The sequence below is a fragment of the Strix aluco genome, chromosome Z (genome assembly GCF_031877795.1).
Source record: "Strix aluco isolate bStrAlu1 chromosome Z, bStrAlu1.hap1, whole genome shotgun sequence".
NCBI lineage: Eukaryota > Metazoa > Chordata > Aves > Strigiformes > Strigidae > Strix > Strix aluco.
The window spans coordinates 78,160,130-78,175,434 of NC_133971.1; the positions used below are offsets into that span (position 1 = coordinate 78,160,130).

Sequence of the window (15,305 nt, forward strand, 5' to 3'; positions counted from 1 at the left end):
TAGGATATTATTTTTAGTAATTATTATTATTTATCTTTATTGTGACACTTTCTACAAAATATAGCAACCAATATGCCAGGTCAACTCTGAGAAAAGTAGAAGTAGGCAATTTTCTAACCTCATTCTTCTGATATTCCTCTGATGCTGTCTAATATTGTTAAGTACTTCATCCTTAAGCTCTACACCTTTCAATCCTCTTTCTTCATTAATTAGCTTTTCAAGGATTTAACCCCCACAAACAATGAGAAAAATATTGAGGTAGATGTATCTGCTTCATGCATTAATCAGAAAAACAGTATTTAAGGTATTTTTGTTGGGCATTAGGAAGTGTCTCCCTGGTCAGAACTGTTGTTTTGGGTTCTTTGGAAACAAAAGCAAATATGACTTTCCAGTTCAGTGTAGTGCCAGGGACAGATAGTTCAACATGGAATGGATTCAGGCATACACATTTTTTGGGGGGGAAGGCTTCGAACTAATCAAGGAATTTGCCCACAACACTATGCTGAATCTGGTCCACCCTAACACTTGTATACTGATAAATCTCCACAGTTTTATTGGCAGAACTTGCCTAGCTCATTGTAGCAGAAGTTTCATGTCACTAACGAGGTATTGAAAAATTTCCCCTATATGTCAAGATTAATATTGAAAGCTGTTGACTTCATCTACGTACCAAAGAAATGAAAGGAAAGTGACCTAATCCTTTTAGGGAATACACTGGTTCTTTAGATGATAGCTGACTCTAAAAATTTGGATAAGTTAGTCTCCAAGCTTAGAAGATTGGGTAGGCATTCAGTAGATTAAAATTTTGAGTATTTGGAGTATTAGAGTGAAAATATCCAAGACATTTTTGAGAATTAATTTTTTATAGTATCTTTAGGAAAAACACCCAAACTAGCATGTTTAAGTCCAGTGTCTCACTTTAGAGGCTTTCATAAGAGTGTCATTTGTCAAAATATTTCTCAGCATAAATCAACAGACTGTTTACACTGAGTCTGCAAGCTTCCACAGACACGATTAGCTTTTTGGGGTTTTAACACATTCTTTTACACATTCCCTATGAACGGTGCAGTGAGTAGCGAGACTTGAGTTCACCCTCCTGATTTTCAGCATTTAGCCAAGTTGTGATTGTGGTCTCCTTAGCGTCCTCTTACAGTCAACAGCAGAGCAGAGTCTGAATTAGCCCAGCTCATCCTACATCTGAAACTGCCTGCAGCCCTCCACTGCCTATAGTGAACCAAAAGGTCACAAGGGAAACCCATGCACATGCCTAAATAAAGGCTCAAATTTAGACCCTGAGTAGAAACAGACTGCAGGTTAGCTCTGGTTCTGATTGGATTCTGCTATGTACCGACTTTTCATGAGTTTTTAATCTGCAATTTCACAGCTGAGCAAATGAAAAGAGTGGTTTTCTCTCATCTCAGTCTCCTAGCATGGTTTTTCTAGGGTTAAAGTCATAAAGTTAGTTCTAAGGGGATGGAAATGATTTAAACAACGTCATAGTTTTTAGACGTTTGTGCTGTACCCAAGAGAAATTACAGATTTGCATAAGAAAGTCATCAATCTTGCGAAAACACAGCATAATATTGCATTTCTTTGACATAGAAGGACATGGTTCTAAATTTACTTGCACTGCTTTGTTTTGGTTTTACATTGGTTTCATTCAACAGCTTTAACTCATGTTAATACATTTTATAGTAAATTAAAACTATCTGCAGCAAAAGAAAATGAAACTTAAAGTTAAATCTTTACCTCTAACTGCCATTAGGGCTTATGGCTCATTGAACTTTTTCCAAATATATAATCAAGCTACCAAGTCTAAGAGAGCATAATCCCAAAATTAACAAATACACTTCCAGCTTAGCTTTAAACCTCAAACTAAACAGTGTAATCAAAACATTGTGCTGTTAGCAAATGCTTTCCCAAAGTCTAAAACCAACAAAACACTGAAATTTCAATCACTCGCATCTTTGGAGTGAAGGCAGCTTTCCACTCCCTGGCTGAACAAAAACATTCAAGGGTGCACTTTCAATGTGTCAGATGGAGATGACAGTGCCCACTTCTTCTTCCATTAGCAGGCCCCTGGTGCTAGGAAGAGGTATACATAAACCTGCAGGGTCCATTTTCCAGCAAAAGCATGGAGGCAACAGCAGTGCGGCCAATCAGAACCCGATGAAATCCCTTCCCCATCCACCAAGCAAATGAGACACAAGAGACAGGGAGAAGAGAGAAAGGCTCAAGTAACAACTGTGTTTAAAAAACAGATATTGGGGAAATGTCATGGCAATGTTACAGCACAGCTTACATGATGGCCATAATGTATCTTCAGCCTTATGTCCTGCCTCCCAGTGCAATGAACATTGGATGGCTTCCCACTAAATATGGGACATTTTGATTCAAACACAAAGTGCAACTTAAGTTCACAAGTAGGCTTTCAACCTTGAAATTCTTTTCATCATATCAATGTCTTCTAGACTCTAACCATACTTTGAACACTGAAAACCAATAGCTCTTTCTGTCTAACAACAATTCTTTTTAAAAAATGAAGTTTTTTTCTGAAGAACGATTTTTTTGACCTTTACAGGTCAGAGTAGTTAAAGAAGCAATTCTCTCTTCTTATCCAGGGACCTCAACTAAAAGCTGTCATCAAGTGTTCACCCAAAGGATTAAACTTTTAAAGGCTGAATTTTGCATTCAGTGTAAGGGTAAACATAGGGGCAAGCAAATGAAAATAAATAGTTTTGTATGCAGATATCAACTTACACAAGCATATGAACATTCAAGTATGAATACTTGTTTGTTCATGCAGATACAACCACCTCCTCCTGACCCTTCATATGCATCTTATAAAAGCAACTTAACTGGCAATTTATCACAGTTCAGTTCTATTACCGCAAATTTTAAAGAGTTCACCATACAAGAAGGAAAAAAAAACCCACCAACACCCCATCTCCACCCAAAAAATCTAAACAGAAAGGCCAACCTTTCATGTAAACTTTATAACAACGCAAGTCTGAGTCCCGCAAGCTCAAGACCCAGAAGACTTTTGTCAGGTAAATCTGCTCAACATACTGAGTTTGTTGGTATATATTTCCTATAGCAGCTGAGGGTACTCCTGCCCAGGGGAACTGCTTTGCCACACACTCAGCGTGGTTCAACAGTGTTTGATGACAGGAGAAACTTAAAACTTCATTCACCCAGGCCTTTGTTAGAGAGAACATACCAAACTAGACCTTGTTTTCTTCAATCAGAAGGTACAACTTATTGGTGATTTTATAACAAATTAGATTATTTCTGATTTTGTTTTTAAATTTTCATGGTAATTCAACACACATCAAGAGGAAAACTAGGTACACTATATACAGTAAGTAAATAAATCATGAGAACAATCTATATTAATAGCGCAGATTTAAGTAAAAAAAACTGTAGTGTACAAACACTAAAATTCAGACTCCACTGGTAAACTTGCCTGATAAACTCCACCGTGTAGTACTGGATGGGAGAACTTCCTTCGCTCACTCCGGCCTTCCAGGATAATGCAACTTCTGAATCAGAAACTACCACGATCTGAGGCTGATAGGGCGGTGCAGGGGGCATGCACTTATCTAAGCCAGAAGTGCAAATGAATAGCATCAGAAAAGCAGACGGGCTAATACACACAATAATCAAACACCCACAGACTTAGGAATCAAATTCATAGGCTTTTCCCCTCATCTGTTGCCCCTCTAAAATGACACACTTGTAGAAATACAATAGTAAAATATTACTATACTGCACACGACAGATTTAAGTGTGAGTGATGTGCTGTGTTATAGACGTGTGCCTGACAGTTTTGCAAGAGAAAGCCATGCACACAGCATTACCTTGGGATAAAGTTGTCACTTCCCTGGGCATGCTGGGTCGTCCTTTCCCTGCCCAGCCATATGCTCCAACGCTAACGCGGTGTGGAGTGCCTGGCTTTAGATCACCGATAACAACTTCCTACGAGAGTCAAGAGAAGACAAGAATATTGTGAAAGCTCTTCCATGTAACTGGGGATGGCGCTGTGAGCTGGGACTCGGGCATTTCCCATGTAGCCTCCTAGGAAGATTGTCCCCAGCCCAGCTCAGAAGCAACAAACACAAACAGCACCACATGTTTCCTCTCAAGCTGCAGCTTCACCCAGGGGGAATCCACAGCGATGACCTGGACCCATTTCTCAGCATAACTCACAAGGTTGCAGATCGTTTGCATTCGTTATCCAACTTTTTTGCTGGTGAAGTCAAAGTCACATACTATTCCCTCCCCTGAGCCAATTGCTGGCATTCGATATCAGTCTGGTTCATCTTCCTTTTTTTGTTTGTTTTGGTTTTGTTTTTCTTTTAAATCCAGAGACTGTAGAAGCTCCTGAGAACGAAGCAAGTTGCCACACTGTGAACTGATGATCTTTAAGTTCTCACGGGGCAGGGACCAGTCCTGTCGCCTCTCACAAGTTTCCTAGCCCAGCTATCAGCCTTGACCTGAAGTGAGCATTTCCCTTATTTGTCTTTCTGCCATAAACACAGAAAGATTAACCCACAGACAACTACTGTAGGGGAGGTGATGCTAACCTCCACACAAAGAGCTTGTGCTGCTGAATACTATTCAGAGAAGACTGCTCAAATCTCCCAGAAATTAGCAAATGTTACCCAAAAAATTACATTTTATCACTGGCTGGTGCACATAGCATGGATCAGCTTCAGACATTTAAGGTCTGGTCTTTAATGAAGCATGTGTACATGTGTATACAAATTCAGCATTCTTTACCGGCATCCTATCTGTAGAGACATGTAAATCCCAGATTTACAAATTTTGACAGCATATACAAGTAAACAGAAATACTAAGTTCTACACCAAAGACTGTTTTGGTGTGAAAAAAAGCACTTATAAAAAACTGTTTTACAGAGATTTTTCTTCTGTTTTTCATTCTCTGATATTAAAAACATTATTCACAGTGCATGTGAAAATACAGAAATCTCCTTTCTCTTCATGCTGGAAGAGACTTTAAATCTGCATTTCCAGTTGCATTAAAATAGTAAACAATCCCAAAATTTTATTAACTGCTAAATTTCCTTATGACGGTCTTTTGGACAAGCTCTCCTTCTCTATTCTTTAGGGAACTTATGTTATTACTACAACACTGTTCAGCAACACCCTGCCATCTGTCATTTCTCTAGCTGCGGCTTTGGAGCTCCATTACTGATTTCCTATTAACATGGATGACCTGACCATTATCCTGTTTTTCCATCATTCACCCTTGATCTGCTTGAATGATTTGGATTCATCTGAGAGAGATGATAACTATGCTGGAAAAGTAACTGCCTGGAGAGAGGCAGCAAAAACACTCACACCAAAAGATTTATCTGGGTCTTTCAGTCTCATGGCTGAAGTGACTGAGATCTTTCAAAACACAATCTGAAAAGCCAGTTGCTGAAAATCCAGAACCTCCTGTCAATGACAATACTGATGACCCTGCTCCTGCCATTCCATCCTCCATGCCATACATACCGTCTGTCTGTATTTAAACTGTGTGCATTTGTTCCTGCCAGCATCCCTCTTTATTACATTCATTCTTACGAGAAAAAATCCTTTGCTATGTGTCTTACTGCCTTCACACTATTCAGGAACCTGGCCTCTGCAGAGTGCGATATTGATGTACTTGCCTCATATTATTACCTCCAGACACAAGTCTACAATAAACAGAACGAATCTCACTGACTACAAAGCCAATCAAGACCAAAGTCCTAATATCAATTTAGGTATTTAAGTTCAACATGTGTACCCTCAAAACTTTAGCAAGGTGCTCTCTTGCTTTACACAAATAGCTATCTGCCTCTCTTCTGTCAATGTCCTCTCCATTAACACAGCTGTTGGACATACAGGGGTTATCTCTAAGATCAGGTATCTTCTATCTTCTAAGATCAAGACATTAGTTAATAGGTAAAGATTCAGAACATCATCAAGCTACCTTAACCCATAGCAATCTCAGGGAATACCCACCTCACACCAGAACACTTTCAAATGCGATTCTGGAGAAGAAACACATTTCCTTGTACCCCACCGTCCAGGAGCCTAGGACTACATATTTCACCTCATTTTTTGCTTGTATTTAGGAGAAGGGTCTTAAAACCAAGTTTTCTATCCCAGAAGAAACTCAGTGGCCTCACAGATAATGAATTTAGTTAGTATGTGGAAGAGTTAGTTCCTCATCATTTTTGTAGTCTTTCCCTCCATTCAGATTGCCTCTGTATTTTGAAGCACGACTGGACATTACATTGCCAGTGAGGCTTTACTAGGCACCAACCTCAATTTCTTCTCTTACACAACACTCTTGCTAAAACCCTGCAAAATGACATTTGGTATTTTCATTACAATCTCACATTCTTGAATGGGGTGAAGGAACATGATGCCTTTTCTCTGGTAGAGAAGTCAGGTGTACACAGAAACCATATATCCCTCCGTGCCCTGCCACACAGCTTGCCCTCCCTCCAAGTGTGTTCAAACTGTTTGTGAGGCTGCACAGTAAGCCGCCTCACAGAAACCAGGATTACAAATTATTTTCTAAAGAAAACCTGTTTTCTGTTTTGTTTTGTTTTAATCCGAAAAAACATCAAACCCTGGATTACAAGGCAGCTGAGAAACCAAGCTGGGTTTAATGACACTTGATCCCCTCACAACTCCTTCCCTGCATTCCCTCAATTCGTCAGTCCCCATTTTGTAGTGGTGTGTTTGGTGATTTGATAGGGAGTGCTATTGCTCTCCATGGCTCTGCGCCTGACCTAAAACCTCCCACCTTTAAAGTCTACTAATTTTTCATGCTTTTTTCTTTTTGTTAATATTTGTGCTCAACTTCCTGAATATTATTCCTAGTAGAACAACTGCCTTATTAAAATGTACTGTACCTGCACTTCTCCTGGCTGCTCTCACTTACATGTTCTCTATTATAAGATGTTATAACACATCTATAATACATTATCCACTTTGCTAACGCACAGGCACATGCACACACGCACACACAGAAACGAGCAACCCAATTCAGCTCTTGCTACGACAGTCTCACACAGTCCAAAGAAGTCTCTGAGAAAGCAGTGGGGTCATACCCATCACCAGGAGAGGAGGCTTAGTGACGGAAACATGAACTATGCAGACTTAACCACAAAACTATTGCAGATTTCTGTTGAGTTTGGTATGAATATAACAGAAAGCATTTCAGCAAGAACACCACTTCCTGAGGATTAATGACAGCTGGGAGCTGATTAATCCCAGTCAGTCATACTTCTCCACAAGTACCCCTCAGAAGTGTTATTTTTATCAAGCAGGAAAAAAAAGGGCCAGCATGGAACCTCAACTCTAAAATGGCATAATCCAGACTCAGCTCAGCGGGGATTGAACCAGACCGTCCTGGTTCAAGTGCATTCTGAGGTCTCATCTGGACAACAACCTCCTACAGTCCAACAAAACTTCCTTTAATTCAGCCCATGAAAGCTGTGCGAGATCCACCAACTTTGTGGGACTTCTCCATTCCTAGAACAGGTCTCAAACAAAAAAGGTTTGTAAGAGGTTGTTCATGTTAGGGATTTCACTTAAATACTAAAATAGCTGCCCTCATCCTGCCCAAACCCAGGCACCTCCTGCTTTCTTCCCCTCTCACAATAAACCCAATCTGCTTACTGTTCAGAGGAAGCAGACTGGACTGAGTGCAGGACTGGAAATAATTAATCTGAATAATTCACCAGCTGCAAAGCCATTAAGAGGGCTGGTATTTCTTCCAAACCTGTTTTATACTAGTTGTTAGTCTCCCACTACTTCCTCCTGGGCATTGCGTGGCTGGCCTTGTCCTGCACTCCTCCTCCTTGGCTCTTGCTGGACTGGCTCAGGTTTCTCCCTCTCTGTCTCCTCTCCCACTGTCAGACTTTGTTCTTCCCTCTCACTGTGTGTCTGACTACCTGACTGTCCCTGTCCCCTGTAAATCCTCGCTGCCTGGGTATAGCTCATTTTTACCAAATTTACTCCAGCAAAACAAGACATCCATAAATATTTTTGATGACTGAGAGAAAAGTCTTTAAATTGCTAAAAAGGGAGCTGCTGTACCTACGCATGCCCACCTTCTTCACCTCTGGATTTTGAGCTTTAGCTAGTATTTGACACATTTTGACTAAAAAAGATCCTGTATAAGTGCTAAGTAGAATCAACACCTGAGATCAACTTTTGCGCGTGAATCTGTGGAAAGACCAGGTCAGGGACGCTCAATTTAATTTTAAATCACAGCTGCGACCAAGTTTCATGTGAAGCAATACTTACAAAAATTGCTTGTCCTTCAAGCTGACCCTGGTAAAAAAGCAAAATAGAACTTGTTAGTGAAGTAACATACTAAAAAGTGATGGCAAAACCACATACATAACGGGTCAGGGAATTAAAACAAGGCCAGCGCTCCACCATACAGTAGTCTATGTGGCTGTTATTCATCTGCATGAGTACTGGGATACAGACACTGTTCTCCTAGTGAGTAAAAATTACTGCTGTCAGGATTAAGATAAAAAAACAACGTGCTGTTTGACCTCTGTTGGCACTACTAGTAAGAATGTTTTTTGGGGGGAAAAAAAAGGAAGTGAGGAATACAGAGATAAAGATCAGAAGGGAGAAAATAATGCATAAATAAACAAAAAATACATCATGGCAATGATATTCTTTCATTCACCATGATCCCAGAATCCTGCAGGAGTCAGAACTGACAACCAGAGTGATGGAAAACTGCAGGAAATCTGAGCATCCCCCTCACTCATGCTGTTCACATGGAAGGTTTCTGAGCACTGCCCAGCAGGGATCAGGAAATATCAGTGAACATACTTCACTAAACATCAGGTGGGGAGGCTGAAGGAAGAGGGGTGAGGAGATAAAGGATAATGAAGATGAGCAGAAGAGAAAGGAGGAAAAAAATTGAATTGTGAAGAAGGATAAGCAAATAGATTGGAAAGCCTGCAATGCTCCTCTGTGCACACAGGTAAGCCTTTGATTCCTGTGCTGGTAATGTTGCTGTCTCATGGACAGACTGCCCTTTGCAGAGCATGGTATGAAAGTGCTCCCCTCACAGCACCCAACCTGCAACACTCCTTCGCCCTCTGCCTGAGGAGAGGCTGGAAAACCTCCCTCTGTTCCTGCCTTGTTGAACTCAAAGAGCAGCTTCTCTGCACTGAGGAAGCACCAGCATGTTTCAAGAATACCCTGTAAAAGCAGACAGTATTAAAGCCATCCAGAAGCACAGAAGAGTTGCTTTCATCTTGGTACTAACTGTTCAGCCATGCACCAGAAGAAGATGGGCGGTGTTCATTCGTGAAGGTAAAAAGAAGGGGAAATTGGACAGAAAAGGGGAAGAAGGAAAGAGAAGGGGAGAGTGAAATAAAACAGAATAAGAAAGCAAAGGAGATATAAAAGGGAAAAGAGAACTAAAGGAAAGGAGGAAAGTGGGAAGCAGAAGGAAAAGCAGTGCTTTCAAGAACAAAAAAACCAGAAGTTGAGGAAATCTTCTGGGAGACGGATTTGCACAGATCCAACTACTGCAGCGCTATTAAACTTTAAATTCCATATTTCAGGAGGTCAGAGTCTCACACAGATACAAAAATACACTGAAAACTCTGAGTCTCCTTTAGCTCACACACTGACCTGTATCAGACACTGCAATACACGTACACTGATATTGCAAATCTAACTGTGCATACAGTCATGCAATTTCCCTTCCATGGGTGGAAGTGCACAGAAAATGCATATTCAAATTTAAAGTTCTATTTTGGTAGATACAAAAGGTCAGTACTAGGAAGACACAGGCAAGTCCCAATAGTTTTACATGATAAATTAGCCAGACAACAAGCAGCAAAAGTGTATCACACTGGCTGGATTACAGAAAAACATTGTCATTTCCTTTTGCTCCATACTCAGAGCAGATCTGGGGCTTGGATCCTCAGCATAATTCACAACCAAGAAACAAGTAGACAGTTGCAAGTTCCCACTTCCAAGCTCCACTCCAGTGCTCCAACTGTTGATGAAAAGAAATACTCACCATGCTAAGCATATCCAAACTCAGGGGAACATCATGTGAGAGCTGTGTAACTGATTTGTCGTCTTCAACCTCTGAGTAAAAGACCTTGGAAAGAAGACATAGTCAAGACAGTTAAAGCAATAAATGCTTCAGAATGACTTAAAAATAAGTGCATTGCTATCACATTGTAGACAGCATTTGAGCCTATGATCCCCTACCTTTTCAAATGCACAAAAAGCTAACACCCTTTAACATCCCTTTCATATTTGCTAGAAGCTGTCAGTATGACCAAAGGACACATCTTACAGTGTATATGCTGAACTGATGTGAAACACAGCCTAGCTTTTAGGGCAGACTTGAACTGACAACTTTAATTGTGCATCAGTTGGCCATGGTCAGCGTGGAAAGCTAGTCTGAACAAGCCAGGGATTTTACTTCATATAAGGAAGATACTGACATTACATGATTATGTCATTATAAAAATTGCTGTATCATAAACATCTCTCCATCTCTGTTGCCATGTACTGGAGACTAATGAGCCAGGGAGAGTCTGCTTTCCTATGCACAGAGACCCTGAGACGCCAGAGGGTCAAAAGCTAACACAAAGTGAAGATTGTTTAGGTACAGCACTATCAATGCTGTTTGTCACTGATTTTATTGTCATGCCACACATGAGCTCAAGGCTTAAAAATAAACTGTGGATGCTTGATCTACTGCAAAAACAGTGAAAACTACGATTTGTGACTATAAAGTTTTGCAACTGTTTGAAAACTGTCATGACCTATAGAAAAGCCACTTACTCCACCTCTGTTTTCACACAGTAGAATGGACCCAACTACACAGAGACCCAAGCTGAGACAGGCTCTGGTCACAGCAAGTGTTTCTGGATCTCCTTGACTACAAGCACTTTCATAACAATAAAAACAGCCCTGCAGCTGAGCTGCACTAGTGTCATTTACAAGACCATGGGATGAAGGGGTATGTGTACAAGAAATACCTATTCCAGGGAATTTTCTCACTCATTTAGCATGCATTAACAGTAAAGGTAGTCAGGAGTTTTCTGCTTCCCACCTTTTTACATAAAACTGAATTTTGGATTATTTTTTCTAGAAATTTCAAATCTTACCACAGAAAATGCTAACAAAAACATCTGCTATTTGTTTCAATTGAAGGGGTAAACAATGAGTTCTAGTCAATATCCCACATTTTTGCTGCTAATTCCCTGCTGACTAACTTCCATTTTGGGACTGAGTTTCATTGCCATGGAATACCTGTTAAAGCAATACCTAATAAAAATGAATAAATGGCAGATTAGTGGTCATTATTTTTCTGCTTGCACACTAAAACACAGTACCCAGTTTAGGCTAGCCATTCTGTTTTGTTCAATAGGCAAAAGGTAACATGGTGGAGGCTTGGAGGGGATCAGAGCCTCCCCTATAAAACTACTGGCTAAAGCAGGAAAATCACTGAACTTTTATAAGGGAAATTTGCCACTGAGGTAGGGGAGAATAAACCAAAGTCCCTTTTGATATTTAAGGTTGTGGCTGGGCTTCCAGGGTTGCTGTGCAGTAGGTGTATCTATCAGAGGAAGAGACACCATGAAACTCTCCTTCCCCTGTACCTGTCTGGGAAGGTTCAGAAGTGTAGTTCTGAAAACCTATTCCTGCTAAAGCAAACCTCAAGCTGGAAGCATAAGACAAAGCATCTGAATGGCCCTGAAATCACTATGCATCTCCTTTCACTTGCACTGTGTAATATCGACCTGCTCTGCTCTACTGTTTTATCAGCTGCAGAAAGCGCCGAGATCCTTGCATGAAACCCACAACAGAAAAGCAATCTATATCCACTGCAAGCCCTTGGCATTCAACCCAAATTCCCATCATAACTTGCTTCTAAAACATGAATCGCTTGTTTCTTAAAGTTACAGCTCAACCCGTTCAAGACCACTGTCCCCTGACTGCTTTCTGGGCAATGGTACTATTTGTTACAAGAGCAGCCTCTCCTGCTTGCTTCACCATGCTACATCTGTAGTCCAAGGCCATGTAGGGTATTGCAATCCTCTCCTAGCAGCATAGAGGATCACTTACCGTATATCCCGTGATCGTGCTCGCATGCTGCTTTGGCATTCTCCATTGTACGCTGAACGCTGTGCAGTTCAGTGAATCCAGCAGTATATCAAGGGGAGGCCCCAGCCTATCTGCTCAAAGCAAAACAACGTTGTATGAGAAACCACAGGACATAATACCTCTCCTTTAGCCACCTGGCAGGTATGGGTTTGAAGAAGAATAGACCTGTGCTGCCCTCATTCCAAACTGTCAAACATAGCCCACTAATCAGATTTGACTTGGGTGCACCTTCTCCCTCTCCACCTCTGACTTCCAAGGCAGCAGTGGGATACCAGAAGAGAGGGGGTGAAGGAGGACATCCCCTCTCTCAGTGGTGAGGAACCGTTGATCAGCTCTGGACACCTCACGGACACCTTCAGCCTCCCTTCACCCCTCTCTCCCCTCCCCAGGCTTCATGTCCAACAGCAACATCCTGGTGTGAGGAAAACCAAACCAAACCAAACCCAAAACATGCCTCCTCTTCAGCCCTTTGCTGCTTTGGCACAGGCCAAGAGACCCCCTTCACAGGCCACTGAGACGTCTCCCAATCACCACCGGCCTCTGCAACCTCAATTCCTTCATGACAGCTATGAATAGGAAAGGCTATGATTAAACTAAGAAGCAAGTCTAGCCTGATGAGAAGAGCACAGAGGACCCCTCAGTTCCAGCCTGCCCCTCTCCAGATGCAGGTTATGGCAATGGGATGTCTGGCTGTCACGCTTGCAGTGCTGCCATGATCATCCCTGTCTCTCACCAGCTGCAGCGGGAGTAGAGCATTTTGATATGGCTACACAGGTCTCACAGCACCTATCTGTCTCCTTCTCTTCCCATGGTACGTGTTGGTGTTTCAGTACAATGGTGAATTCAACTACTGCAAAAAACCAAAAAAGCTGGAGAAGGAAACCCTGAACTCCATGTCTCCAGTAACACGTTAGCAACTTCATTTACTGTCTGAGAAAGGGGAGGCAGAGGAGCGTGTCTGCTCTGTAACCCAAGTAAGATTTTTAACACAACTTCTCCAAACCACCACCATCATATGTACTCTTAAAACCAAACCAGCCTAACAAACAACTGTAATAGAGAACTGATTCGGGCACTTTAACAACTTCATTTTTTTCAAGGTGACAGTTTTACTGTGCTTAGTTTTTGCATGCCCTCACCTATGAAAACTTTAAGTAAAGACTAAGGAAACCCTTTTATTTCCCTTTTTTTCCACTACATCTGACAAAATATCAAGTGAAAACAAGCTATTGTAAAGGTCATTTTCAGATGTGAAGCAAGCCTGCATCAGATTTACACTTCTCACTTCCACCAACATATTTGATTTGAAGCTGAATGCACAACTTAACAGCTTACAAACTGCACAGTATCAATCAGCATCAATACTCGAGTAGTTAAAAAGAGAACAGAACTGATATTCTGGTCCTTTTCAAACTGATCCTGATTTTCCCATCACTGGGAAACCTTTTGGTTTAAGTTTTTATTTTGAGTAAGCAAGTGTGGCCAGCTGCGGTCCACACCCCTCAGTTAACACCGATGACTCTTTGTTTTCCTGGCTCTTTTATCTAATTCTCTTCAACACTAAAAGAAATCCTGAACAGTGCTGGGTACAACCATGAAAGGATAAATATATAGATGAGGTTTAAGAGACCCTAACTTCAACCACCATTCGGTCCCTATGCCTGAAGCTTCAGCCATTCCTACCTAAAACAATTCCCAGCAGACTGTCTCCTGGGCAAGGCTGTACAAGGACTGCATGCGATGGTCTCCTCACCAAGAACTTTTTTTTTCCTTTTATTGTTAAAACAACACAGCAGGGCATAAAAAAAACAATATACCTTCTGAAAAAGGGACTACCCATTGTATGCTAGAAGTTTGTATTTTCTACGCACCCCAAGGATCTTGCTTATCAGTTCAACTCGAAAGAAATTCTGAAGATTAATACGCTATTATAACATCCCCAAGAAGTTCGTGTAGCCATAACATGATAGGGCTGCACTTACACATTAAGGGGGGCAAAATATACTTAGAGCTCTACCTGTGTGAATTGTCCTCATTACCTTCAATGATCTAACCTGAGTTAATGGGAGTATGCACAAGAATTACAGTCTGCCCCAACAGGCTCCTGCTCCATAACCACAAACCACCAGCCTGATTCCCAGTTTCCCTCCCAGCCTGTCGCATTTCCAAGAGGGTAAAACAGGGAGCTGCAATCCCCTCCCAGCCCCTTTCCAGGGATACCAACAGCGCTTCCCTTCCCCTACCTCCCAGGTAAAGGGCATGGAGGAGGTGAGCCCATCCTAAATGGATCTTCATGTAAACAAATAACCACCCAGTGCTTTGATCAATGCCATTGAGCAACCAGTAGGCTTATAAATGTGTTCCTGAGATGCTGGAAACTACCCAGATCCCAAACACACGGACATCTACACATCCATATTGCCTGTACAGTCTGTGGCACAGGTTCAGCCTCCTAGGAGAGTCTCCCAGAAACAGTTTGGGGGATAGCACAGCTCACAAACCATGTCCGTAAGTCAGTACGGACATCTTTTCGGAAGGGAAGGAGTTCAGCCATATGGATGAGAGCCAAACCATGCCATGCTACTTGCTCTCCAGGCCTTCATTTATTTTCTTTATTAGCACAGACTTAATCTCATGGATCTCTGCTCAGTTCATGGGCTCTGAGCACAGCAGAGTGCCACCTCTCATGCTCGCCTCGTGCCCTGCATTCAGCAGTAGCTGGACCATACACCACCCTGTACTACCTGCTACTGAAAGGAGAGACAGGGAAGAGCAGCCAGGGCTGGGGTATTGCTGTCTACTTAAGCAGGATTTCACACTCAGAAAAAACCCTTCCAATCTTCACAACACCCAGAGAGGTGGATTAGTATTAGAGCTGAATCAGTAGCAAAAGAAAAAGAATAACCCCTAAACACTCTTAAGACATTTGTGCCATCCCTGTATTACTTTCTGGGGAGGCTCCATGAGACAAGTTTGCTGGGAGGCATAATTGCTAAAATAACAAATTTTAACTAGCAATGACAAATATTCATATAAGACAGGCTTCAAATTCATATTCTGAATGCACTATAGGTCAATAAAATTATTTACAGAAAGTATTCGGTGAATAATTTGGAACAACAAATAAATTG

The 15,305-nt window shown here is 41.5% G+C and overlaps 1 protein-coding gene across 2 annotated transcripts in view; it reads right to left on the reverse strand.

Annotated features, from left to right (window-relative positions):
* EGFLAM (EGF like, fibronectin type III and laminin G domains) overlaps positions 1-15,305 on the reverse strand; it is a 77,964-nt gene that overhangs the window by 47,330 nt on the left and 15,329 nt on the right. For both annotated transcript variants that reach the window (XM_074811656.1, XM_074811655.1), the window contains exons 2-6: positions 12,136-12,245; positions 10,070-10,153; positions 8,317-8,343; positions 3,861-3,978; positions 3,467-3,602 (exon numbers count right to left, since the gene is read on the reverse strand). In XM_074811656.1, coding sequence (XP_074667757.1) covers positions 3,467-3,602; positions 3,861-3,978; positions 8,317-8,343; positions 10,070-10,153; positions 12,136-12,245 — 475 coding nt within the window. The remainder of the gene's footprint in view (positions 1-3,466; positions 3,603-3,860; positions 3,979-8,316; positions 8,344-10,069; positions 10,154-12,135; positions 12,246-15,305) is intronic.